Genomic DNA, 26362 nt, shown 5'->3' on the forward strand with positions numbered 1-26362 from the left:
ATTTTAAAATATTATTTGTTGGTTTATGATTGTTGAAAATGTGAATATTGTCATTTATAAAATAATAACAATCAGTGTGTTAAACCTAATACACTCAATCACAAAATGTAATATGAATTTATTTTTCAGAATTCCCTCAAGATAAACCAGTTACACACTTTTGTGAAGAAATGGTTACCAAAAATGATTTCGAATCTTTTTTTACAAATGTATTACATAAATTAGAATTATTTTAATAAAAACTTAATATTTTAATATAAATATAAATTAAATTGATTAAGAAATATTTAAACTTGATTCTTGTTATATTGTTAAATTTTTGTCAACTCTTAATGGATGTATTTTAAGTTATTGTTAAAATTAATTTACACGTTTATGGCATTAATATTTTGAATTTTTAAAGATACCAATATAATGGATTTTTTTTGCTCCACAATGTTTTACAACAAAATATATACATTTATGACGAGGGAGAAAAACCACTTTTATTTTTTCCTGATAATTATCATTTATGTACAGGTCTTAACATATATTTATATTAATCTTTAAAATATTTCTTAATAATGTCGTTTTCTTAATTAAAATTAAAATTTATAAAATTCAATCTATAAAATCTATCAAATTTATATAATAAAAACAAATTTTACATTTAAAATGTTTAAAAAAGTACAATATAAGTACAATACAACTATTTTATAATTTTAAAATTCTATAACTAATAATGAATATATTGGGTTTTAGAATGATGCATATTATTTATTTAATTTTTCAAGTTATACTTCTAATGTCAATTATATCTTGGAAAGTGAATTTATTTTAAAGTCCATCATAATTTATTGTTTTTGTCTCAATTTAAATATAACACAATGCGTACTTCCAATTATTGTACTTCAAATTTTTAAAAGCTACAACTTTCTATATATAAATCCTAGCTGACCCAGCCACGTGTTTCTGTGGCTCAGTAATTATAATATATTTAATCAATTTTTTACTAATTCTTTTGTACAATCAAATTAATATTTTCTAAAAAAATTTAAAATAGATTCATTCATATGAGATTGAAAATTTAAAAGTAATAGGTAAAGTATCGAAATGTTGAAATTAAGCACAAACCAACATATATACTTTCTGAATTTACATTTTATTTATCTTATATTAAATTATTGTTTGTAATCAGTTACTTATTTACAAAATATTCTATATACATTAAAAGCATATAAAAATAAACTGTTTTAAATGAGGTAGATAACATTGACGTCGAACTATAATTTTTTAAATTTTAAATTATTAAAACTAAACATTATCTAAGTACTACTTTGTGTACATCGTTCACTAACACGAAGAGGTTTTATACTTTTCCTACACGTGAGCAGCAACATACAGCTGTCCATGTGAGAAACATGTGTTTTCCAAATTGTAGCCTTTTAAACGGTATTGGATATTCTGACACTATCAGTGGAATACGTGACAACAGGACGATATCTCCTTTAAATTTTCTCGTCAAAATTGTTGCTTAGAGGATATTTTCGGTCATTTTTTTTATGACTAATATACTTTATGTACCGTTACATAATTGAGGTGGGTTTAAATTACGTAGAAGAATAATTTGGTGAACCAATTTTCATTTGAAGATTGTGTGGTGGCATTCCTGGCAAATCCAGAGAATTCAAAAATTCAATTGGAAAGTTTACGGCTTCGTTTTCATCAATAACTGTGTCGATTGATTTAAAAGACATCAAATCACCGTGCAAAAGCTGTTGTATATGGAAGTTAATTTCGTTCGCATCAACGTTTCTTGCTGCCAAAATAGCACAGAGCCAATTGTGATCTAAATAATAATTCAATATATCCGGAAAGACACTCTCAATTAGTTCATTTCTTGTTTCAACAACAGTGCAGAAAATATCTGGTAATTTTATGTATTGTGTATTTTTATGCAATTCAATTTCCCCATTTCCAATATCCAGCAATTGTTTAGAAAATACTTGTGCCGGTGCATCATTTTTCAATTGTACTCTCATATTCATAATCAGTCGAAGTGTCTCAAGACTTGTCCATAAAAACGATTATTTTAAGCAGCGTTGATCTCATCGACAAAAGTAGAGTGAGGAATAACTGGTAAGTCTGCCGGAAATCACCAGACAGTAGTAAAACAGTACCACCGAAAAGTTTATTGTTGCCTTTCAAATCTTGCATAGTTCTATGAAATGCTTCAAGTGAATGTTTATGAGTCATAGTACACTCATCCCAAATTATTATTGCTCTCTTTTGCAACACTGTAGCCATTCCGCTTTTTTTTTAATATTACACATTGCGTTTGATTTGTTATGAATGTCTAATGGCAACTTCAATGCTGAATGTGCTGTTCGTCCACCATCTAAAAAAGTTGCACCAATGTCAGGCATTACAATTGCCAAAGCAATTTTCTGTTGGGAACGTGCCTTTACAAGAATTAATGATATTAAGAATGTCTTACCTGTTCCACCTGGTGCGTCTAAGAAAAAAAAATCCACCTTGGTCAGCATCAACGGTCAGCATTATATTTTTTTGTTCGGCTGCCAGTAATGGCTCATTATTCACAATTGTAGCTAAATCAACGTCATTGTACTGTTTTTCTCGTGGAAAATCAGTGCTAACTAAGTTGGCAGCCGGGCGATCAGGTGATTGCATTCCATAATGACTAAGTGTCTAAGTGGCAAATTTGAAATTAAAATACATAAATCTTCGATCAACGGTAATACACTTCATTATACATCTCTGGTGTGAAATCTAAATTTGAACATTGATTTGTTCGTCTAATTCGATGCAGTATATCTTCAGTCATATAATTCTTATATTTTTCCCACATAGTCGATGATTGTGTTAGAAAAAATCTTGTCAAAATTATTGCAAACAGTTGACGAATATTATTCAGTGTGGGTGACAACGCTGCATCAGCAAGTGTCAAGTCCCGATGATTGTCTGCTTCCAGTAGTTGCAACTCGCAACATGCATCTTGATATGTATTGAACACTCGATCGTTCACTGTTCGCAAATATTTGAAAGATGTTGGTCCGGGAGTATTCACCAGCAACAAACGCAAAAAGAAGCATTCACGTTGTTTAGGATGTACACTGTACAGTGTAAAGTCGTCCTAATGTCTAAGCTTTAAATATGCCTGGGATCGATGGATGTGGTTTTCCTTGCTTACGTGACTACCACTTTTTCCCTATTTTATTCCATGTAAAATAGCGTGGAACATCGGTATATAATAATGTTTTTGCAAATTGACCAAATACATCAGATTTTTGACATAATGTAAAGAATTCAGTTAACAGTTAGTTTTCGGTGTCTCAAATACTCTTTGGAGAATATTTTCTGCGGTAAAATATACTCGTTGACCGTTTTCAAAATGTACTGCAAGATGCTGGACAGAAGGTTATCTTTCGTGTATCGGAAAACTGAAAATACGCCAGATAGCTTCTCTGCTGCTTATATATCTACCCATCTGGTATCTTGCTATTTCGTCATTTTTGATTATATTTTGTATTTCAAATACAGCCAAATCATAACCTTTATTAACATATTTACAAATGTACTTAATGGATTTGACGGAACTGCAAAACTCGACATTAATATGAGCCTTATATGCTTTTGACAGCAATGGTGAGTATGGAACTACCCACTGATTATAAATTTCAACTCAAATTCTCAACACAGGTATCCACGGTGACGTTCATAACATTGGTGGCAGTGGTAGCCGTTTTCATTTTCATTTCTTTTGAAAAATATTCTGTCTAGTGAGTGATATATCAAATAATTATTATAAAAAAAGAAGAGCGAACACGAGTGAATATATTCACGCGGAGGTGCTTTACTTAAAAAATTGGTGAGAAAACGATTCTATAGTACCCAATATTTACGTCACATGCATCTACAAATACACCGTGAGAGGTGCTACTTGTTTTATACCACCTACGTAAAAAACGGGATCACCATAATTTTATTCGCTCATTATAAATACATAATCAACGTATATTTTCAATAACAATACGCACGTTTGTACGATAAGCTACACTACATCTCGTCTACATCGATTAATTAGTGAACAGAAATTAATTAATCGTTCAAATCAAACAAAACCCACTAGTGTGGTCTCCGCGCATACCGGTTTCGGAGCGTAGAACTTCAAACGAAACAACTTGAAGACTACGTGGGAACAACACTGAGAGACGTAGCAAGTTTAACAGGGGATCCAGATAGTCTGTCAAAGAAATCAATTATTATGCAGTTCGGAGTAATAACAAAGACCGTCGCGCGTCGTACTGTAAGTAAAAATAAAAAATAAAACGTAAATATTTTATATTATAATAATATTATTATCACTAACTTAAATAATAGAATAAAATTGCAGTATTTTTTTTTATTTTATCTTGACTTACTGACATAGTAACATAATTGTAATTTTTTTTTTTATTATTATTGTCGTTTTGTTTTGTTCTCATTACACATTATAACAACAAATTAATTCTTTTAATGTATGTCTACTCAATCAAGTAGTGGTAATAGTAGCAGTGATAGGAGCCCAGATACATCAGTAAATAAAGATTATAAATTATAATACTCCTATACCAAATAACTTTGTCGATAATTTAAAATATACTGACCCAAATACTAGGTCATGAGCACACCAAAATAAAAATAAAAGATATCATAGGAAATCTAGAAGTGTAGAATCATTATTCTCTGATACTAGGGGAAATATTTCAACTTCAGTTCCTTCGAATCAAATAGGTGAAGAAAACACACCAAATCAATTAAATAAAAATACCGAATTACTCGGTTTAAAATTTTTGGTGATGGATAATTCGTGTACCATACCGATCCAAAATGAATAATACAGTTCTTTCATTAGAAACAGCCATTAAATTGGTTCCTTTTTTCAATTGTGAAGATTCAGCCAATATCTATCCTTATCTTAGTGCATGTGATTTCGTAATGTCTAATGTCGATAACCACATAAAACCAGTTTTATTACAAGCTATTCGTACAAAATTAAGTAAGAAAGCTTTTGCGATAACTCAACATCGCGATGTAGAAAATTGAGCAGGACTTAAACATTTACTCGAATCAAATTTTTGTGCTAAACGTACACCAGGGTATTTACAACTTGAATTTATATCAAAAAGACAGTCTCAAGGAGAGTCAGTTCATGACTACTCTACGAAGGTTGAAAATCTACTCAATGAATTATGTACGTGAGCACAAAAGGAAAATCAACCACAGATGCCACAGCAATACGTACATATATAAAAGAAATTACTTTAACGACGTGCGTAGAAGGATTATTACCTCATTTAAGAACAGTGATTAAATCAAGAAACTTTGAAGCACTGGAAGATGCAATGAAGGTAAGTCTTGAAGAGCAAAAAATTTATCAATCATCAAAAGAGACTCAACGAATACTTAAAGGAGGAAACCAAGGCAGAAATAACAATCAAAAGTATTGCGAAATTTGCAATCGTAATAACGATTTTACAAACCAATGTAGATATGGAAATCGCGGTCAAGATAAAAGCCAGCAAAATGCTCAATCCAAAGTTTATACAAATCCAAATTATAAGGATATTAAAAGGATAACGTGTACTTATTGTAAAAAAACCGGGACACTCCGAAGAAGAATGTTACAAAAAGAAAAAAACAAATACACATAAATCCAATGGACAGTTTTCGGGAAACGGGCCAAGACCGAGTGGCTCGGGCAACCAATCGATCAAAGCATTAAAAACAATAGCCTTAAACCTGCAAGAACCTTGTCATTCAGAATAAAATTAATTGATAATCATGTTTGATATAAAATTCCACGATTTACAAAAAAGATCGTAAAGCTACTTAGACACAGGGGCTGATCTTAATTTAATAAAACTAGGTGCTCTTCACGATGATGTTCAAGTATCAGACACAAAAATATTCATGTTACAAGGGATAAATGATCAAACAGTTAAAACTATGGGATTTACTAAGTTAACAATTATAAGTGGGAATCAAACTTCCGAAATTGAATTTCATGTAGTTCCGAAAAATTTTTCGATCTTAGGCGATTGTATTTTGGGAAAACCATTTTTAACGGCGAATCAAATTATCATCGACGTAGGAAAAGGGGAAATCTCATCAACATTAGATGATGTCACAACTGTTCCAGCTAGATGTGAAACAATTATTCCAGTAGATGTGTCAGATCTACAAATTCAAGAACATCAGAGTATACTAGTTTACACTCAAAATATAAATAATGAAATTATATGTGGAAATATATTAAATAAAGTAAAAAAGTATAATTAACCCAACAGAAAATCAAATTGTGGTACTGATACCAAAACTAATAGAGTTATCACCCGAAATAATAATAATAAATGAAGAATCGATAAAACATTTTGTACATACTAATAAAGTAACAAAAAATTAACAAAATAAGATTCAATTGCTAAAGAACTTACTCAAAACAGATCATATGAATCTTGAAGAAAAAATAGCTATTGAACAATTATGCAGTGAATTTTCTGATATATTTTTTTTCTCGAAGGAGATAAAATTACATGTACAGACGCTGTCATGAAAGAAGAACACTAGGAACAACACAACCCACATATCAAATACCTTATAGACTTCCATATTCACAAAAACAGGAAATATATAAGTATAACCAATATACTTTAGAAATAGGAAAAATTATTCAAATCTTACATTCGGCTATTTATGGGAAATTAAACCCTTTAGTAATATCATCAAATCAATTATTAGATGAAATTAAATTGATAAAATTAAATCTTCCACCTGACTTAAACATTCCTGTAAACTTATATGTATCTGGTATGTCTAAACTGTATAGAATAATGCAAACTACAATCTTTAGAAGTAATAATTTAATTATATTCATCAATACGATTCCCTTAGTATTAACTAACATGTATAAATTATATGTATAATGTTCTACCAAACCCAGTATATTTAAGAAAATTTAAAATATCAATGTAAACCAACCGGGTTCGACGGAACAAAATCAAGTAGAACTTCAAATAAGAAAAGGAAAATCATTACCCAAAATAATTGTTTAAAAATAGGATAATGATCTTCCGTCAGTAGTATAGGGGGCACTTGAGCACACTTTTCCTAAAAATATCAGTAAAAGATCACAAGATTGATTTTAATCAGAAAATCATCACAAACAGTAAACTTTATCAGAAACGCTCGCTTAATCAGAAATAGAACACAAACTGTAATTAAACATAAAAAGATCAGTAAACTGTAATTAATCAGAAATAGAACACAAAATGAAATAAAACATAAAAAGATCAGTAAACTGTAATTAAACATAAAAATATCAGTAAAATGTAATTAAACATAAAAAGATCAGTAAACTGTAATTAAACATAAAAAGATCAGTAAACTGTAATTAACATAAAAATATAAGTAAAATGTAATTAAACATAAAAAGATCAGTAAACTGTAATTAAACATAAAAAGATCAGTAAACTGTATTTAAACATAAAAAGATCAGTAAATTGATTAAATCACAAATAGATCACAAAATGAAATAAAATCCTCAAATGCAAAATTTTTCAAAAGAAAATTGAAAAACTATCATTCAATTACATAAAAATATCATAAATGCCCATAACGCTCACCCGAATAAGGTGAGCGTCAAAAAATAAGAATGAACTAAAAAGAAAACAATGTGCAAAAAGATCAGACAATTGAAATGCAATAATTATTAAAATATTTTTCGCAAAACTTATAATATTAATAATTAAAAATTGATATTAATAATTAAAATTGAAATGCAAAATATGTATTAAAAATAAATTGAATACCTTAGTTAAAGGAATTTAAATGTATAATAAAACAATGGATACAACTATCAAAGATTTTAATAAATTACAAGAAAATGAAATGCAAAATGAAATAAAAAAATCAATATTAAATAATAAAATATTTGTTAAGTTTTGTAAATATGAATACTATATTACTAATAATAAAAATATTAAAATCATTAAATATAATCTAAATGCAATTCCTATTAAAGGAAATATTATAATCGTCGATAATGGACACAATATTTCTGGAAATGGAAAGCCTTATGCTTCTAAAATACTAGAATCACCAACTTGGCTCGAAATTTGTAAGATAGCTAATGATTTAATAATTACAACTGGTACTTTTTTATTCAAATATCTTCATGATATTTGTGTTTTTCAAGATTTAGGAAATATTAAAATTTGTTGTCTTGGCATGGGAGGTACAGATTCCGATCACAAATTGCTTAGAATATAACTAAATAATCATCATTTTTTAATAGAAATATTTCTATTGAAAATATCTTAATATATAATGTATATTTAAATAAATTTTTTATAATTGTCAATAAATTCTAAACATAAATGTCCACATATAGGAGGATCATCATAGTTTTGAAACTTGTCATTGTTATACCACAGATTATCAACACCTAAATAATTTAAAATTTCAGGAGGAGGAGTACTCAAAAATGAATCAAAATATATATATATTTTTTTTTTCCATGCAACCCAATGAGAACCATTTTGAGTAGAATTATTTAAATTAAATATCCCACATTCATTTAACCAAGGTTTTATAGGTAATTCATTTATTATGAAACAACCTCTAAAATTTTTTATATTATTTCCAAATTTTATTATATCAAAATTACTTAACGGTTCGATATTTATATTTTTAACTTTACTCCAAAAAGTTGTATAACAATCTGGATAATTTTTAATGTTTTTTCTAAATGTTGATATATCGAAATTAATCATTTTTTCGATTTTTTTTTTTTTTTTTATTTGTCTTCAATCCAGAACCTTTATTTTTTTCCATTTCTTTATTGTGTCGAATTATTTCCTCTTCTATTTTTTTCTTATGTGTACTATCTTTATAACTATCATACAATGCAATTAAAGCTGGAGTAGCTACGGCTGCAGCTTCTAGAAAAGGTAAAATTAATGGTAAAAATCCACCTTTAATTTGCTTCGGTGTAATCTCCAACCTTACTCCAGAATTTTTTTTCTTGGCATTTTTTAATTTATCTATTTGATTTTGATCTAAATAATATTTATTTTCTCCTTTATATATTTTATCACTAGCAATATGAATTGTTGCATTAGAATTTTTTTGATAAGCTTCAGCCAACTTTTTTTTATGGTTTTCAGTTAATTTAAAATGCATTTTATTATACAAAATATTTATTTAAAAATATTAAATTTTATTCAAATATTAAATTCATTCCTAAATATCTCTAAGCTTGCATAAATAAGTACCTGATATTAATTTTTCTAATTTGTAATTAGATGTTTGCTTTTCATATGAAAACCCGCCGCTCAGATCTGAGCCTCGGCTTTTCATATAATTAATTAAACTTTTTTTTATGGTTTTCAGTTAATTTAAAATGCATTTTATTATACAAAATATTTATTTAAAAATATTAAATTTTATTCAAATATTAAATTCATTCCTAAATATCTTTTTGTTTTCATTACATTTGCAGTTGTCAAAGCAGCAATTTTTTCATTCAAAGAACTATCAGAAGCATAAAATCTTTCCATTGCTTTTTGTTGTAAATTTTTATCAGCGATATGTCTTGTTTTAGTATCTTTATGATCTTTATAAAAATAATCATGTTCTCTTGCATATTCGTCTAACTTGTTAATCGGGGGAATATTTCAATCTAAATTAGTAAATGGTCCTAGATAATTATATCCAGGCCAATGTATCGGAGGTAATTTTGAACAATTTAAAAAATCATTAAAAAACCCTGAACCTTTTATAATATCCTTTGGTAAATATGAAATATACGACATTAAGTATTCTACACCTTTAACGGGAATATCAATTATCTTTTCTATTTTTTTAATACAAAAATTAAGAATTTCAAGTTTTTCATCATGATAAGTGTTTTTTCCCGATCTTTCTGCAGATGATATAACATGTAGTCTGTCAATTAATTGTTTAATATTATATTCTAACTTATTTGTTGTTTATTTTGGTAAATTTAACAAAGATTGTAGTAAATATTCAATACCTCTTTTGGGAGTATCAATCAGTGTTTCCATGTTTCGTTTAAACAAATGAACAATACCAAGTTTTTCATTATGAAAACCATAATTTCCCGCTATTTCTTCTGCTAATATAAAATATAGTCTGTCAATTATTTTTATTGTATTATCGATATAAATAAATTCAATAGGATTATTTGTATATTTTATTAAACCTTCTCCTTTGGGGGGGGGGGGGGGGCTATAATAGTGCGGAAAATAATTTAAAGGAACGTAATTTTGCGGAAATTAAAATTGCGGAGCGTAATATTTTGGAATGTTTAATCACGGAATGTAAAACCTCGGATCGTAATATCTCGGACAGTATTATCGCGGAACGTAAGATTCCGGACCGTAATACCACGGACCGTAAAGTGACGGAACATAACATTTCGGACTGCAATATCCCGGACCGTAAAACGACGGACTGTAATATGACGGAAAGTTATAGTGTGGAACGTAAAATACCGGAACGTAATATTACGGAAAATAATAATTGGTACCTAAAATATTAAATGTTAATTGCCTCTAAGGTCTGCTAGAGGTCGCTACTAAGTTGTTGGTCGAGGCGGGCTATTTGAATGAGTAACCGATTTTCGACGACTGTGCAGGCTGTCCTGCACGGATGCCATATACTTTCTAATTAAATTTTATTCGTATGCTGTCAGTCGAGTTTATGTTACCTCAGCGCCATCACCTTTTGTTATCAAGTTATCTGTTGGTTATTACACTAATTAATATCACCTACTTTATAAACTCTTTTTTTTTCCCGAATTTTTAAATGTTTCTTACGAAAATCGTTAATAGAACTTGTTCAAAAAAACAAAAAAAGTTGTATCTACAGTGACAAGACACATTTTAAATTGTCCATTATTAAAATTGATTTTATATCCAAAGGTGGGCATTAACTAGTTAGTTAATTTTCTAATCAACTTATGAATTTACCTAGTTTAATTGACAGTTTAAATAACTTAGCTTTCTTCGGTTTATTTAAAAATAATCAGCATGAAATTAAACATTTTTGAAATTTTTCGTTTAATGGTTTTATACGTAAATATTAATACTAAAATAAAAATAATCCAATACTATAATAATACAAACACTTCTGTTATTTTTCTAGATAAAGTAATTTTGTAAATATATTTATGTTATATAGTACCTAGATTAGATACGCATAATAAATAAGATTATAATATGACCTTAAATTTGTATTGGGTATAAAAAAAATTAATATTTATTAAATTATTTATTGTGATGTGTAGGACATAAACAACAAATATTTGTTTAAATATTTAATAATCATTTAAAGTAAAATAGGTATAGACACTGTACATTACGATGAAAGTAAAATAACATTGTTTATTATTATAATTTAAGAAATTAGAAAGAACGCAGTCACTAATTTATATGATCCACATACTAATTAAAAAATGTATATTAACTTTTTTTAAACTAAGTTAATATTTTGTCCCTATTAACTTTTAACTTATCGAGTTAAATGTATGATTTTTTAACTGTTAACTGTCAACTTATCGATCTAACTTAACTTAGCTTGAGTTAATTGTGTTCATTAACTTGCCCACCTTTGTTCATATCCGATGGATATACATATTGTTCAGATAGAAAGATAGATTAAATATTTTAGAGATTTGTAATACACCATATGCTTATTATTATGAGTAAATTGTAAATTAGATTTTTTTATCCTAGTTCAAGGGCCATATTTACACTTTTTGCGCCCTGGGTCAACAACATTTGTACGCCCCCTCACAAAAAAAAAAAATTAATCCCTTTTAGATTCTGAGTGGAACGATGAATGTATTGATTTAACAACAATGTGTTATTTTATTTTTAAATTTTTTATTTTTGTGTCTGTACACGATAACTGATAAGTAGTTGAAATAATGTTTCTATTTTCAACTTTAGTATCTTGTTAGATGGGAAAGTGAATATTGTTGGTTGGGGAGGTCAAAATTTAAAATTCCCAATAGTTTACAAAAACGCCGGAAAAAAACATAAAAATTAAGGCAAAAACTGGAATTTTTACGCAAAATCGGTTTTCCGTAAAATCGATTTTGGTTTTTGGTGTAACTGGTAACTCTATAATAAATTAACGTATATACAGGAAATGTTTACTGGTCGTTTATATTTTGAGTTGAGAATTCATAAAACATTTTCTTTTTAAATCTAAGTTTTGAAAATGTAATACAAGATTTCTAATAAGTTTGTCTACTTTTATCAATAAAAAATGTCTATAAGCAAATTAAATTAAATTATTATGAACGTTTGAAATTCATATTTTTACAATATTGTATATTCACTCGATTTTGCATGTAGCTGTTTTGTTATTTTATTGTAATTCAAAAAAGATTAACTTTAGATACAAGAACATTTTATTAAATGTTTATATTTTAATTTTCTATACACCATACAATGTTGAAATTATTTTAACTCTTTTTGGGATGTTTACGGACATTGTCAGTTTTCAATTTTTTTGTAAATATAAACAAAAGCGTGAAAATTAAATGCAAAGCTCCTGATAAATTGTTATAATAGCAGTTAAAAAATTAAAAATACATAAGCACAATTTTTTTATAAGCATTTAAAGTTTGAATTTTGACAAAATTTATCAAATATATTATTTAATAATTATTTTTTAGTTAAGAATTTAAAAAAAGTTCAACTTTTATAGCTAAGGATTAAAAATATATAACAAGGTTCTACGTAAATTACTTTATTCACAATAATAATATCATCAAATAAACTTAGTAATATCATAGGCTGATTGACCGTTTTCGCATCATTTTTTATTAAAAAATTACAAAAATTAATAATTATCATTGATTGAAAAATGAGTAAATGACGGCAAATTGCCGTATCATAGTCATGCAATGCAAAAAGACCAAGTATAGGTACTCAAACAAATTCTTACAAAAAAAAAAAATGTTATTTATATAATCTACACCAGTGCCTGTCAACCTCCCTAAATGTGTCAAAAATTGGCCACCCGGGGCAACAGTACCCTGTAGCTCCCCCCTAAATATGGCAATGCCTGATTGATACTATATGGACCAAGAAAATCATCTAATAAAATATCTTTTGAAAAACTCGGAAAACATTGTGAAACAGATTAAACAATTTAAAGCTTTCTATTGCAATTGTAGAGAGATTAATTAATCTATTGAATGTATTATAAAAAAAATTGACTAATTTTATAAGTAATGCCATAAATTATGAATATTAGTAGGTACCTACCTATTTATACATTTATAATACTATAGTAATACCAAGTAAGATTTAAAGGGTGTTCATAGTTTACTTTTTCTATACCTAGGTAGCTAAAATACAGCTCATACATAATTTTTTTTTCATCTCACGAAAAAAAAATATTATGATCAATGGTAATACTGTAATACAGCGGTTCTCACCTTTTTATATCCGCGTACCACCTACACGTCCTACACAATTTAAAAATTGTCATGAACCACTAGATCAGTTAACGTTTTTTTGCGTATCAAAAATGTTATTTTACATGTAGGTAAGTATATACGGAATTTTATTTTATTAGGAACTACAAAAAAAAAAAAATAATAATTTATATTATTATTAAATATATCAAATATACCAAATGATTTTTAATATGAACGATTCATTCCATTTTTTTTTATAACGGTAAAAGTGAGATGTTCTTAGTGTACCGCCTATGGAGCTTTCCGCGTACCACAGGTTGAGAAACGCTGCTGTAAGAGGTAGCAGTAGACAAAAGTGTTCCTTTCCAAACTAAAAAGATGTATATGGGGTTACGTAGCATTTTGTAAGCTTGATATTGTAGAATATACATCGTTCCTCACCATTGCTTTAAGGAGTGAAGAGTGAATACACTTAGACTCGTCATTTTGGTGGACTATAGTCGTTGATTTTACTTACAGTTTGTTTTTGCATAATTAATATCAACTAACTTGTAACTATTTGCAACATGCGTTTTAAAAGATATTTATATTGGATGGGCCAAAGTATACTGACTGACAGATATTACAGAGTTATATAAATAAACTAGCAGGGGCGTATTTAGGTATGGACTAGGGGCTATGGGTCCCGTAAGGCAAAAATATTCGAAAAGTATTTAAAAAGTGTTCTACACCAAAAAAACCTTTAAATAGGTACCATAGAACGGGGTGAAGTGGACCAGTTTTTGGTAAATTTCTTAAAATTCCGAAGAATTTATTTGACTAAAACGATTGAAACTTGGAGTGTATATACGTATGTATGCTACAGTTAATGAAATTTTTTTTCTAACTTTTTTAAACCTTTTTTTTGTGCTAAAAAGTAGTCCACTTTACCTAGATATGTGGGGTCAAGTGGACCAGGCATTTGTTTTTCATTAAAAACTATTTCAATCGATTCTAGTTTTGAAGTGGACCACTAAATTATATTTAAAAAAAAAAACATTAGACAACATTTTGAGCATATACAATTGTTTAACCTTGTTTATTCATCAATTTGAGCAATTTGTTTCAATATTTAAAAAAATCTTACTTTTTACAGGTTTAATACCTGTTGATTTTGTTATAATTATTGATATTCTTCTTTCTAAGGATGAAAATAATAACAAATTTCTTATTATTAGTATGTTCAATGGTTAACAAGAACTTAATAAACACATTTTAGAGTATAAAAAATATTCGTAGTCTTACTTACTTTTACTTTTGAGTTTCAGACGACGTTTGAATGAAAAAAAAAATCGTTATTTTGTGTCAAACGAAATGATAAGAATTGATAAGGATAGTCCTGTACTATTGTTATCACTAGTATCAAAAATTGTTCATTATCATCATAGACCTTATACTATATACCTATGTTGAGAATCATTGGTTCATGGTATTATAAATTCCGTAATTTTACTTTCCGCTAAATTACGGTCCGTGATTTTACGTTCCTGGATAATACAGTCCAGAGTATTACTATCCGTGATATTACATTCCGCATTTTTCTGGTTCCGTAATATTATACTATCCGTGATATTACATTCCGTATTTTTCTGGTTCCGTAAATTTACGTTCCGCAGTATTGCGGTCCGTAGTTTTACTTTCCGTATTTTTTATCATTCCGGTCAATTATTTTCCGTAAAATTACGGCCTCCCCCTTTGGGTAAACTTTGTGATTCTTTCAGTGTTGGTGATTTAACTTTTTTTGATGTTTTTGGTTTACTTTCTTTAGTTTTTGTTGATGTTAGTTTAATTTTTTCCCAAATAGGTTTAATCATTTCATTATATTTAGCTGTTCGCACCAGATGCTCCTGTCACGGCGGTTGGCACCTAGAACTCGCACACCCTGGACCAGATACTAGGAGCTGATATAAATATATATATACAAGCTAATTATAACCATAAAAATACAAAATAATTTATTATAGTTAATACATAAAGGAAACAATACATTAGCTGAGATGATCAGTCTCAGACTAATAAATACAATTAATAAGACAGTCAGACCAAATAAGACTGCTAGATACTCTGTCCCATACCAGAGTACCTCTAATACAATGAGTGTTATAATATATACAGACAGATATTATATTATATTACAATTATACAACAAAGGTGAATGAGACAGCTGCTCAATGCACAATACGTAAGAGGGACCTGGATGCTGAACTGCAAACGAGCTGATGTATCCGACTTGAGCTGGAGCTTGTAACTACGAGGTTTTGGGTCCGAACTGGACGGTGTGAGTGAATATAATCTCACGGATATTGCTGCGAACTGCAGAACAATGGACAGCGAACTACTGGAGCCTGTTTTCTATCGCCAATATAACGGAAGACAGAATCTGGAGGATCTTCCACAATAACGGACGGTTGTACAGTAAAACCAACGCGTTATATACAACAAAAAAGACGATGTCGTAAAAAGACTGTTGCGAACGGCAATATAATAATAATCAGCGACAACAACAACACACACATACGTATACTACGAACACACTGTCGTGACCGTTGCGCGCTTCATGCCGACGACCGGGATGAAGAGGAGCGTCTCTTGACCAGTGTTGCCAACCTAGGGCAGTGGGACTGGGCAGCGCGAACGCAGGATGTCGAAGTCCGAACATTAGCACTTCCACTTGATTTAGGTTTTCCTGTGTTAATATCATTATTTTGGTATATTGAATCTGTTTCAATTAATATTTTTTCATAATTTTCAAAATCTTCTTTTGTATAAAATGCTGGTTTTGTAACATCTGTATGAGTTAATAATCTCCACATACCTGGGGTTAGTATATGTTTTTTTCCATTTAAAATTATATCATCAAAGTCAAATATTATAGGGTATTTTCCGATCATGAATTCATCAGTTTTACTTATATGATATATTCCAAATGGATTAACACCTTTAGCTTCATTTGGTAAAGTTGGTAAATATTTTTGCGCATTTTCACCTAATATTATTATATTTTTAGGCATAGGAGATTTATTTGTTGTTATTCGTGGAGAACTTTTAGGTGTTTTCATATTATCTTGATCTTCTGTTAGTCGTAATAATTCTGGATTACGAGGTTTATAAGGAATAGGTATTATCATCTTTTGAATATCATTATCGGTTTTAATAGCAACCACTTTAACATCATTAACAGATGATTCAACATTTGATAAGGCTTTTAATATTGGTTCATAATGTTTTACTTTTTCTTCTGATGTATATTTATCGTTTAAAACTGTTTTTCTATAGTTATTTTGTAATTTTTATTTTAAGATTAATTATTTTTTGGATATTTTTTGGTGTATATTCAACGTGTCCCTGAATAGGGGACGCGTTATTGTTGTCACCTTCATCTTCATCTTTTTTTATAAAATTTAAATTTTTTTCGGATTTTTCTAAATCTGATTTTTTTAAAGTTTTTTGTAAATTTTGTCTAAGATGAATTAATTGTTTCATTTTTTCTGTATCGTTTTCTAAGTTATTTCCGACCTTGGAATTGTTTTGGTCTTCAAATGTTATATTTTTTTTAATTTTATTTTTTAATTCATTTTGAATTTGTTTGATATCCATTTATTACATAAAAAATAATTTTCATCGTTCATCAATACTTAAAATATCATTACCTTTATTGTCATAGATAAAATTTTTTATTATGTCTATTGTTATGAAACCATATGTTTTTATTTTATTTTTTTTATCATATGTTTTAGAATACGTTCTAAAAATGACTTTAAATTTGTCTAATGGTATAATTTTGCTAATAAAATCAGACCATATTTTTTCAATATAATAATTTGACTGATTAAAAACAATTATAACAGTTAAATTATTTCTTATTGTTTTTATATCTACTGAAGTATAGCTTTGTGTTAAATAAATAACACTAATATTCTTTAATCTCGATCTTATAAAATATTCCATTATCAACTTTTGATCTTCTAAAAGAAAATCATCAATAACCACTACACTATTAGGTTCACAATCATCAACAGATATTATATCACCATCAGAAAAATGAATGTTTATAGAAGATATTCCATCAAATATTTTTTTTAATTTTTTATAAACTGGCTGATCAATATTTTTTGTAAAAATATATAGATTTTTATATGGAATCCAATAACTTATAATCATATTATACAACAAAGTTGTTTTACCACAGCCAGATGCTCCTACCACTAAAACTCGTGAAGGTATTTCAAATAAAGATTTTTCTTTACTATCATCTTCAATATATTTTTTTACCATTAATTTATCCATTTATATAAAAAAAAATATATATATTTGCTATTATAAATAATAATGTATAATATTTTTAAAAAATACGATCAATATATTGAAAGATCTCAATATAAAACTTTTTTACCTTTGAATAATTCACAACTTAATACACCTAATAAAACTACAATTTTTAGAATAGATAATATGAATGATTTTCTGAGCATTAAAGATGCAAAGTTTTATATTTATGGTAGATATTTGCAAAAATATGGAAAAGATTATCCTAAAGAATCAAAAATACAACTAATTGATAATTTTCCTGCATTTTTATTTACTAGAATTGAAGTTAAAAAACATGGTAAAGTCTTGGATGAAATCGAAAATCCAGGAGTTGCTAGTACAATTAAAGGTGTGTTAGATTTTTCTGTGGATCCAAACGGACCAATTATAAACTCAGGATTTTCAAGCAAATATAAAGGTGGAGGTCGTTTTAATGTTATGGATAAATTATCACAATTCGGATTAGGATGGTTTAAAGACCAAATATATCCTGTTTTCCAAGGTGATATGGAAATAATTTTTACGAGAAATACAGATGATGATGCATTGTTAAAAAAAGTTGTTATAGGAACAGAAGATGGAAAAATTATTATTGATGAATTTACACTTAGAATTCCAATTTTAGAATTCAATCCTATGTATAAAGTTTTATTGTTAAATGATTTAAAAACAATTTCTCAAGAAAAAAAATATATTTTTAATTTTAAATCATGGCAATGTATTGAAGAAAGAAATATATCAGGAAAAACCATAAAACTCGATTTAACAACTCAATATCGAAGTCTTAATAGTCCTTTGTTTGCCGGTGTGGTATTTCAAACAAACAAGTTAAATACTCAAGAACATGATCCTTGTGAATTTGATCATTGTAATGTGAAAAATATTAGGTTTGAAATAAATGGAAGACGTTATCCTGAAGAAACTCAAGATCTAGATTTTAAGAATGAAAAATATTGTGAGGCTTATGATAGTTTGATGGATTATAAAAAAACATTTTATAAAACTCATCAAGAACTTCCTTTGATGTATAATGATCCAAACGATTTTAAAACATTTAGAACAATATATCTTGTAAACATGACTAGACAACCAACAAATATTTCTGCAACTAAACAAAATATTATTTTACATGTGGATTTCAATGAAGATTTACCTAAAAGTACAATTTGCTATGTGTTTTTCGTTAGAAATGATGAATTTTTATTTTATATTGAAAAAGGAACAATTGAAGAATCTTTTACTAATTAAATTAGATAATAGATTTACACTTCTTTTAAGAAAATTATTTTCATGTCTTTCTGACAACAATAATAGTACTCCACCTCTTTCTGGAATAAATTTTTGTGTTTTCAATAGAAATATTTCTATTGAAAAATAATTTTAATATTTATTTTGTTTTTCTTCAATTAGATCAAGATAAACAATAAAATCATCACCAAAATTAACAATATCACCATTTTGATCAAGAATATATATATTTATCTTTTGAATTGTTCTTACATTTACTTGTCTGTACATTATTGGATTACATCTTATAAAAAGATTATTTGAATCATAATAAAAAACAAACAAAAGTTCCTCTTCGATAACTTTTTCATCAATAGATGAAACAGACTTTTCAATTATGTTGCAATGTACTTCTAATAATTGTTTATTTATATTATTATCTAATTTTTCAGAATCTCCTACATGTTTATATAAAAAATTATTATCAATCCCTAAACTTAATTTTAAATTTTCGTCTATCAAACAAGTATTTTTTGAAGTTAATTTAATAAAATTATTATCATTTAGTAATTTGATATTTGAAGGTAATATACTATTCAATTGATCAATTGAATAGTTACCTTCAATTTCAATTTTATATATTTTATCAGATTTTTTTGTTTGGCTAAATATAACACCGTTTATATTTTTTTTAAAACATTGTGTATAAAAAATTGGTTTGTTTGATCCTGTTATTTTATATTCAATATCAGGACCTAGTTTCCATGAATCAGGCCATACCCTATTTATAGGGATTAAATATCCCATATAATCAAAACCTAAACAATTTGATAAATATTCATCAAAACTTAGACCGATTGAGGCTGTAATATTTAAAAAATCATCAATTAATTCAAGACTTATTTTAGGAAAATCATAACAATTCATTAAATTTTCAATTTCATTTATTGTGTATATTCCTATTGGAATTTCAATCTTCGGTATTTCACCATTTCTACCTAATCTAATTGTACATTCTTGATCTATATTTATATATTTTTCTTCAGAAGTAGGACAATACATTAAAGTATTACCAACTAATGAAAAATCAAATTCTGTATTTTCAAATCCTAAATTTTTTTTAAATTTTTCATCTAATTTATAATAACAAGGAGATTCAATTTGAATTTTTTTATTATTATAAGATAAGAATACCGGTTCAATTAATTTATTTAAATATGAAATACTATATATACCTTTTTTTATATATATTTCTCTATGCTCAATTTCTATTTTACAATCTGATTCAATATTAATCAAATTTAAACTTTTTAAATACATTGATTCGAGACCTATTTTGAATTTATTATTATCATTGAATTCTGGTTGTGGTAAATGAATATAACCATTTTTTTTTACTTTTATGAATACCATTTATAAAAGTTTATAGATTTTTTTTTCTAATTTATTCAAAAACAATTTTCCTTTGTTTATTTTTTCATTCCTTTATAAATAAGATTAAATTTTGTTTTCGAATTTTTATATAACGATATATTTTCATCTATCATTTCATCATTATCTAAATATCTATTTGGTAAAATTACTCTAATTTTATTATCTAATACAACAGTTATTGTTTTACCATGCTCTGTATCAAAATATTCGAAAAAAGTCACCTCATATTTTTTTCCTTGTTCTAATGTATCTAATTTTACAAAGTCATATTGAGTGTTGCCGCATTTATTTAAAGATGCTTTAAAATTTTCCATTTCTATTATTTATTATAATAAAAAATAAAAATTTTTAAACATCGAAACATTAAAACATACATTTAAGCATAACAACATAACTACGTAAATCAATTAATTATGTTCACGTCAACGTTTAGTGTTTTTACGTTGTCGTTGTTGATTTTCACGTTCACGTTCACATTCACGTTGTTCTATTATCTTTTTTGTCACATTGCGGAAATAAAGCATATTCTTAAGTTTCTTAAGTTTCTTGATTTCTTGTTCATATTCTTCACACTGTTTTTTACGTAGTTCGATTTGAGATAATACCAGGTTAAATATATTATATTCATTATAATCACTATCACTATCACTATCACTATCATATTTACCATTTTCACGTAGACATTGTTTATTTTCATGTTTACATTCGATGATCAAATTAGTAGAACTATCACTATAACTTTCAACTTTTTCATTTCCCATTTCTATTATTTGTTATAATAAAAATAAAAATTTTTAAACATCGAAACATTAAAACATACATTTAAGCATAACAACATAACTACGTTGAATAATTACGTATAACTGTATAAGTATAAGCTGAATAATTACGTATATAATAATAATAATAATAATATATAATATATCAACGTTTGTGTAGCTAGACTGATTATTTTTTTTTAACATCCGGTATTGAATATCTTATCATATATACATATATATATATATATATTATGAGGTTTTTATTTATCGAATTATTTAAATAGTGTTTAAATATCATTTATACATGTCCAAGTGTTGTAGCCTGGTCAGTTAATGCGTTTGTTTTAAATGTGTTCTTAGTAAGATCGTAATTAGTGGGGAATGTGTGGCGCCGCATATTCTCTTGCTAATTTAATCATGCTTTGAAGACGTTTACAGTAAATTGGATAGGTGTAGGCGCCCACCTATCTAGTTCTACTGAAAAACTGTAGTTGACGATCAACAACACTTGGATAATTTCTACCTCCCACGATAGCTTTACAGATATCTGTAAAAGAGTTCCGGCCTCCTTTTTTCATAACGGGTATCTGTAAAGCTGGGAATGATTTTACCGATTTTTGCATTTTTTTTTCAGATTTTTTTTTCAATTGAAAATATTTGTTATTATTATTATTATTAAATATTTTAAAGTCTGATAATTCATTTAATAATTGATATTATCAAGTCGGAACAGCACAGATATTATTTATATACTTATCTACACTACATACTAAAAGTTTACCCCTCACTTCATATTTTTGATTTAAGTATAACTCCGGTAATATTTATGTTAGAAAGTTCATTTTTGCTTTAAACATTTTTAATTTTAATTCTCTTTAAGTCCCCCTCATAGTCTGATAGTCTAAAATTATTTCCAAAGATTTTTGGAAAAATCAAAAAAAAAATATATATACAAAATAATATTCCCGAGAAATACAAGAAAGAAATATGTGGGGTATTTGGAATACCCCACTAATGTTCTCCTCACTGGTCCCTGGAGTCTACAAATAACGCCTTCTCGTTGTGTTGTGCTACAACGAAGTAGTCTCTGCTGTACAGACGTTTGAAAAAAAAAAAAAAAAAAAAAATTTTGCAATATAAAATGAGCGATGAATTATCCCAAACTATACATTGCCTTAAATGTAAAAAAAGAACAAAAAATTTAAATCCTATTAAAATGCAAACAGTTAATGGTCGATGGAGAATTTCAACAAAATGTTTGAATTGTAAAACAAATAAAAGTAAATTTACAACATCATCTGAAATTGAACAACCCGTCACCAATAAATCTATAAATCAAAATATTTAAAATAATACAGACAAATTTTTATTAGCTAAAGAACTTCATAAACCAGTCAGATTAAGATTTCCTAAAAGAAGGATTATCACTAAAGGTATTGATGATTTATGGGCTGCTGATTTAGTTATAATGAGAAATTATTCAAATGGAAATAAAGGTTATTGTTTTATAATTACTGTTATAGATACTTTTTCAAAATTTGTATGGGCATTACCACTCAAAAATAAAGATGGTATTAGTGTTTCAAAAACATTTGAAGAAATAATAAAACAAGCTAAATCACAAAAACATCAACCACCAAAAAAACTACATGTTGAAAAAGGCTTGGAGTTTGTAAATAAACATTTTAAACAAACTTTGGAAAAATATAATATTCATATGTATCATACTCAAAACGAAGAAAAATCTGCAATTATTGAGCGATTTAATAGAACATTAAACAAAAAAAGCGGGTAAGTCGTGTATGTCGCTCTGCTGTACAGTAGGTTACAAGTGGGTTACTGTAATGGATGAAATTAAATTTGAATCCAATGATGTTATATCATTGTATACGAAAAACGATTCTGAGCGAAGACGGTTTATCTGTCTAGGATATATTATAGATTATTAAAAATTTACAAATCTTAGTTTTAAAAAGAAAAATTTTTATGAATTTCTAGTTTGAAATAATTTGTGAATTTTCGTGATTTTTACGTATTTAGTCAAAATTTGAACTTTAAATGCTTATAAAAAAAAATTGTGACTATATATTTCTTTTATTTTTCAATTGCTATTGTAAAAATTTATAATGAGCCTTGTATTAAATTTTTAAATCTTAGATATAAAAGGAAATTTTTTTATGAATTTCTAGCATAAAATAATTTACGAATTTCCGTGATTTTTACATAATATGTTGTAAAAATTCAAACTTTGAATGCTTATAAAAAAAAATTGTGACTATGTATTTCTTTTATTTTTCAACTTCTATTGTAATAATATGTTAGGAGCCTTGTATTAAATTTTCAAATCTTAGAATTAAAAAGAAAAACTTTTATGAATTTCTATCTAAGATAATTTGAACATTGCCGTAATTTTTACGTATTTAGTCAAAATTTGAACTTTAAACGCTTATAAAAAAAAATTGTGCCTACGAATTTTTAATATTTTTTAACTTCTATTGTTACAATTTGTTAGAAGCCTTGTAATAAATTTTCAAGCTTTTCTACCGAACAAATAAATTTTTATCGATATTTATAGAAAAAAAAACTAATAAAGTTGAAAAATTAAAATGTTCATTAACAGCTCAAAAAAAATCTAAATATTTTGAAAATTTTATCAAATATATAACACGCCTATATAAACATTCAGTCAAAATTTCAAGTATCTGTGGTAATTTGTTTTAGAGTTACACCAAAATAAGGAAATCGCTAAAAGTGAAAATCCAATGTTGTAAAAATTTAAATTTCAAATGCTCATAAAAATTTAATTTGAATTTCAGGTGGAATTTTTATTTGTGATAAAGATTGAAAAACTTGTAAGGAATCTTGTATTAAATTTTTAAATCTTAGATAGACGTAATAATCTTTATAATTATAACACATTTGTATCATATTGTCGTTTAATAATTTTATATTTATATTTTCTAATCTATCGTCTAATAATATCTTATAGAATTATTGTGGGTCTGTAACAAACTCAGTTTTTTTCATATTTTGTCTTTGTCCAAATTTTCCCCATAAACTATTTAAACACAGTTTTGCTACAGCTCGTCTACCAGGATTATCACATAACTTATCTTTATCTAATAAAATACCCATTTTATCGAAAATTGCTTTTATATACTCATCATTAGAACTATAATTATGTTTTGAACTTTCTAATTTTATTTTCATAAAATTATCAACATACTCTTTAAATAAATCTGTTGTTTTTTCTTCAAAATTCCATACTTCATAAATTTTTGTTATAATGTAACCTTTTTCCAAAGCTTTATTAACTTCGTCTGTTGTCCATGTTCCTATAAATTGCCTTTCATTTTGAGAATGATTACATTTTTGATTTTGATCTACAGAACATTTATAACATAATGGAAATAATAATTTTTCATTTTTTTCCATTTTTATTTTTACTGGAAGTACAGGGTGATAAAGATTTTTTGGAGGTAAAATTTTACATTTAATTAATCCAAACCAATTTTTATCATATACTTTTGGTTTCAATATTTTTTCAGGATGTCCAACAGGATAATAATCATAATAATTCACAGTTTGATATAAACTACACACATCAATATAACGCATTTTTGTATTTTTTACTCTTAATTTTGTAGCATTTGTTCTACCTCCAAAGAAAGCGTCTCTTGGATTAATAGGTTCAGCTATATCAGCTTTTTCCATTTTTTTGTATGTATTACTATTTATCCAATCACATTCCCATTGTTCAACAAGATTATAACCTGCTTTTTTTATTGATGTACTTCTTTCAATTGTTTTTTCATACAAATCTTCCATTGTTGCATGATTTATATTATTTATAGTTTCTCTATCTTTATAACATTTAGTACAACCGTGCCAAAAACATCCATGATATTGATAAACTGTTTTTGATTTATTATCAAATCCGTCTACTTTGGCTCCTGCTATTTTTTTTTCACCTCCATTTAATGCATGTAAGATATTTTTATTATTAAAATAATAAAATGTTTTAACCACGTTATCGATTGTTTTGAATATTTTTCATTTTTTTCTTTATCAAAAACAGCTATAGTATCTTGTAACAAATATTTTGATTTATAAATAGACATACAAACACCTGCTATAGTCGTATATTGAAAAGGATCTATATTAGCTATTTCCAAAAACTGTTTTCTGAATTCTAAACCACTTATTCGTAAAATATCTACATCTGAATTACAGTAAGACTCTAATTCTTCTTTAAAATTAAATATATAATTTTCCTTAATTTTACTATCATACCATTTTTCAAATTCTTGTTTATTCTCTGTTTTCATTGTCTTGTATCCGTAATATTCTTTATCAGGTAATACGCCTATATAATCTTTATTTTCCACTGTATTAAAGAAATGTGGGAAGTAACCTTTTTTCAACTCTTTAAGACCAAAAGTTTTGGGAAAACTACTAAGTGGAGATTGAATAAAATTACTACTATCTTTTATTTTTATATTTAAATATTTAATTTCTAATAACATTAGTTTTGTACCACTATAAATTGTAAATGGTTTTAGAGTGTTATCAACCAAGTATTTTAATATAAATTGTGAATCGTATTCTTTTGCGTAATGAGCTATGAATGTATAACCCTTATATTTAGAGGATATTATATGCTTACAAAATTCTTCGTTTGTATCAAACATAATTTTATTTCCATCAAAATCATGTGCAATTATTTTATTTGCGATATGAGTTCCTGTTTCTTGTTGAGCTTCATAATCAAAAAACATATATTTTTCTGTGTAAGTACAATCTTGATATTTTTTACTACCTTTATAACATTTATAACAATCATCACGATCAATACATTTACCTCCTTTTGATATTCTAGGTTGCATATAACATTGATGTTCATTTATTTTCACTTCTTGTTTACAATTTCTACATTCACTATTATATCCACATAAATGTTCCTTATTTCTTAATTCTATTTTATTACATTCAATACATTTGTAAACATATTCACATATATAATTATGATTATCTAAACATTCTTGATTAAAACAATATCTATTACATTTTTCACAATATATTCTATTTTTCGTAC

General features: G+C 26.9%; 1 protein-coding gene across 1 annotated transcript; it reads right to left on the reverse strand.

Moving 5' to 3' along the window:
* Nucleotides 1-1589: 1589 nt before the first annotated feature.
* Nucleotides 1590-2021, reverse strand: LOC149056585 (uncharacterized). Its single transcript, XM_089223125.1, has one exon. The coding sequence runs from the start codon at nt 2019-2021 to the stop codon at nt 1590-1592; it is 432 nt and encodes a 143-aa protein (XP_089079251.1).
* Between the last annotated feature and the right edge of the window lie 24341 nt (nt 2022-26362).

The sequence above is a fragment of the Diuraphis noxia genome, unplaced genomic scaffold (genome assembly GCF_037042655.1).
Source record: "Diuraphis noxia isolate RWA-SAM2 unplaced genomic scaffold, SU_Dnox_SAM2 contig0003, whole genome shotgun sequence".
NCBI classification, from domain to species: Eukaryota; Metazoa; Arthropoda; class Insecta; order Hemiptera; family Aphididae; genus Diuraphis; species Diuraphis noxia.

What these genes read in the sequence shown, in the direction of transcription:
- LOC149056585 (XM_089223125.1), bottom strand. Translation starts at nt 2,021, where the DNA reads ATGAGAGTACAATTGAAAAATGATGCACCGGCACAAGTATTTTCTAAA.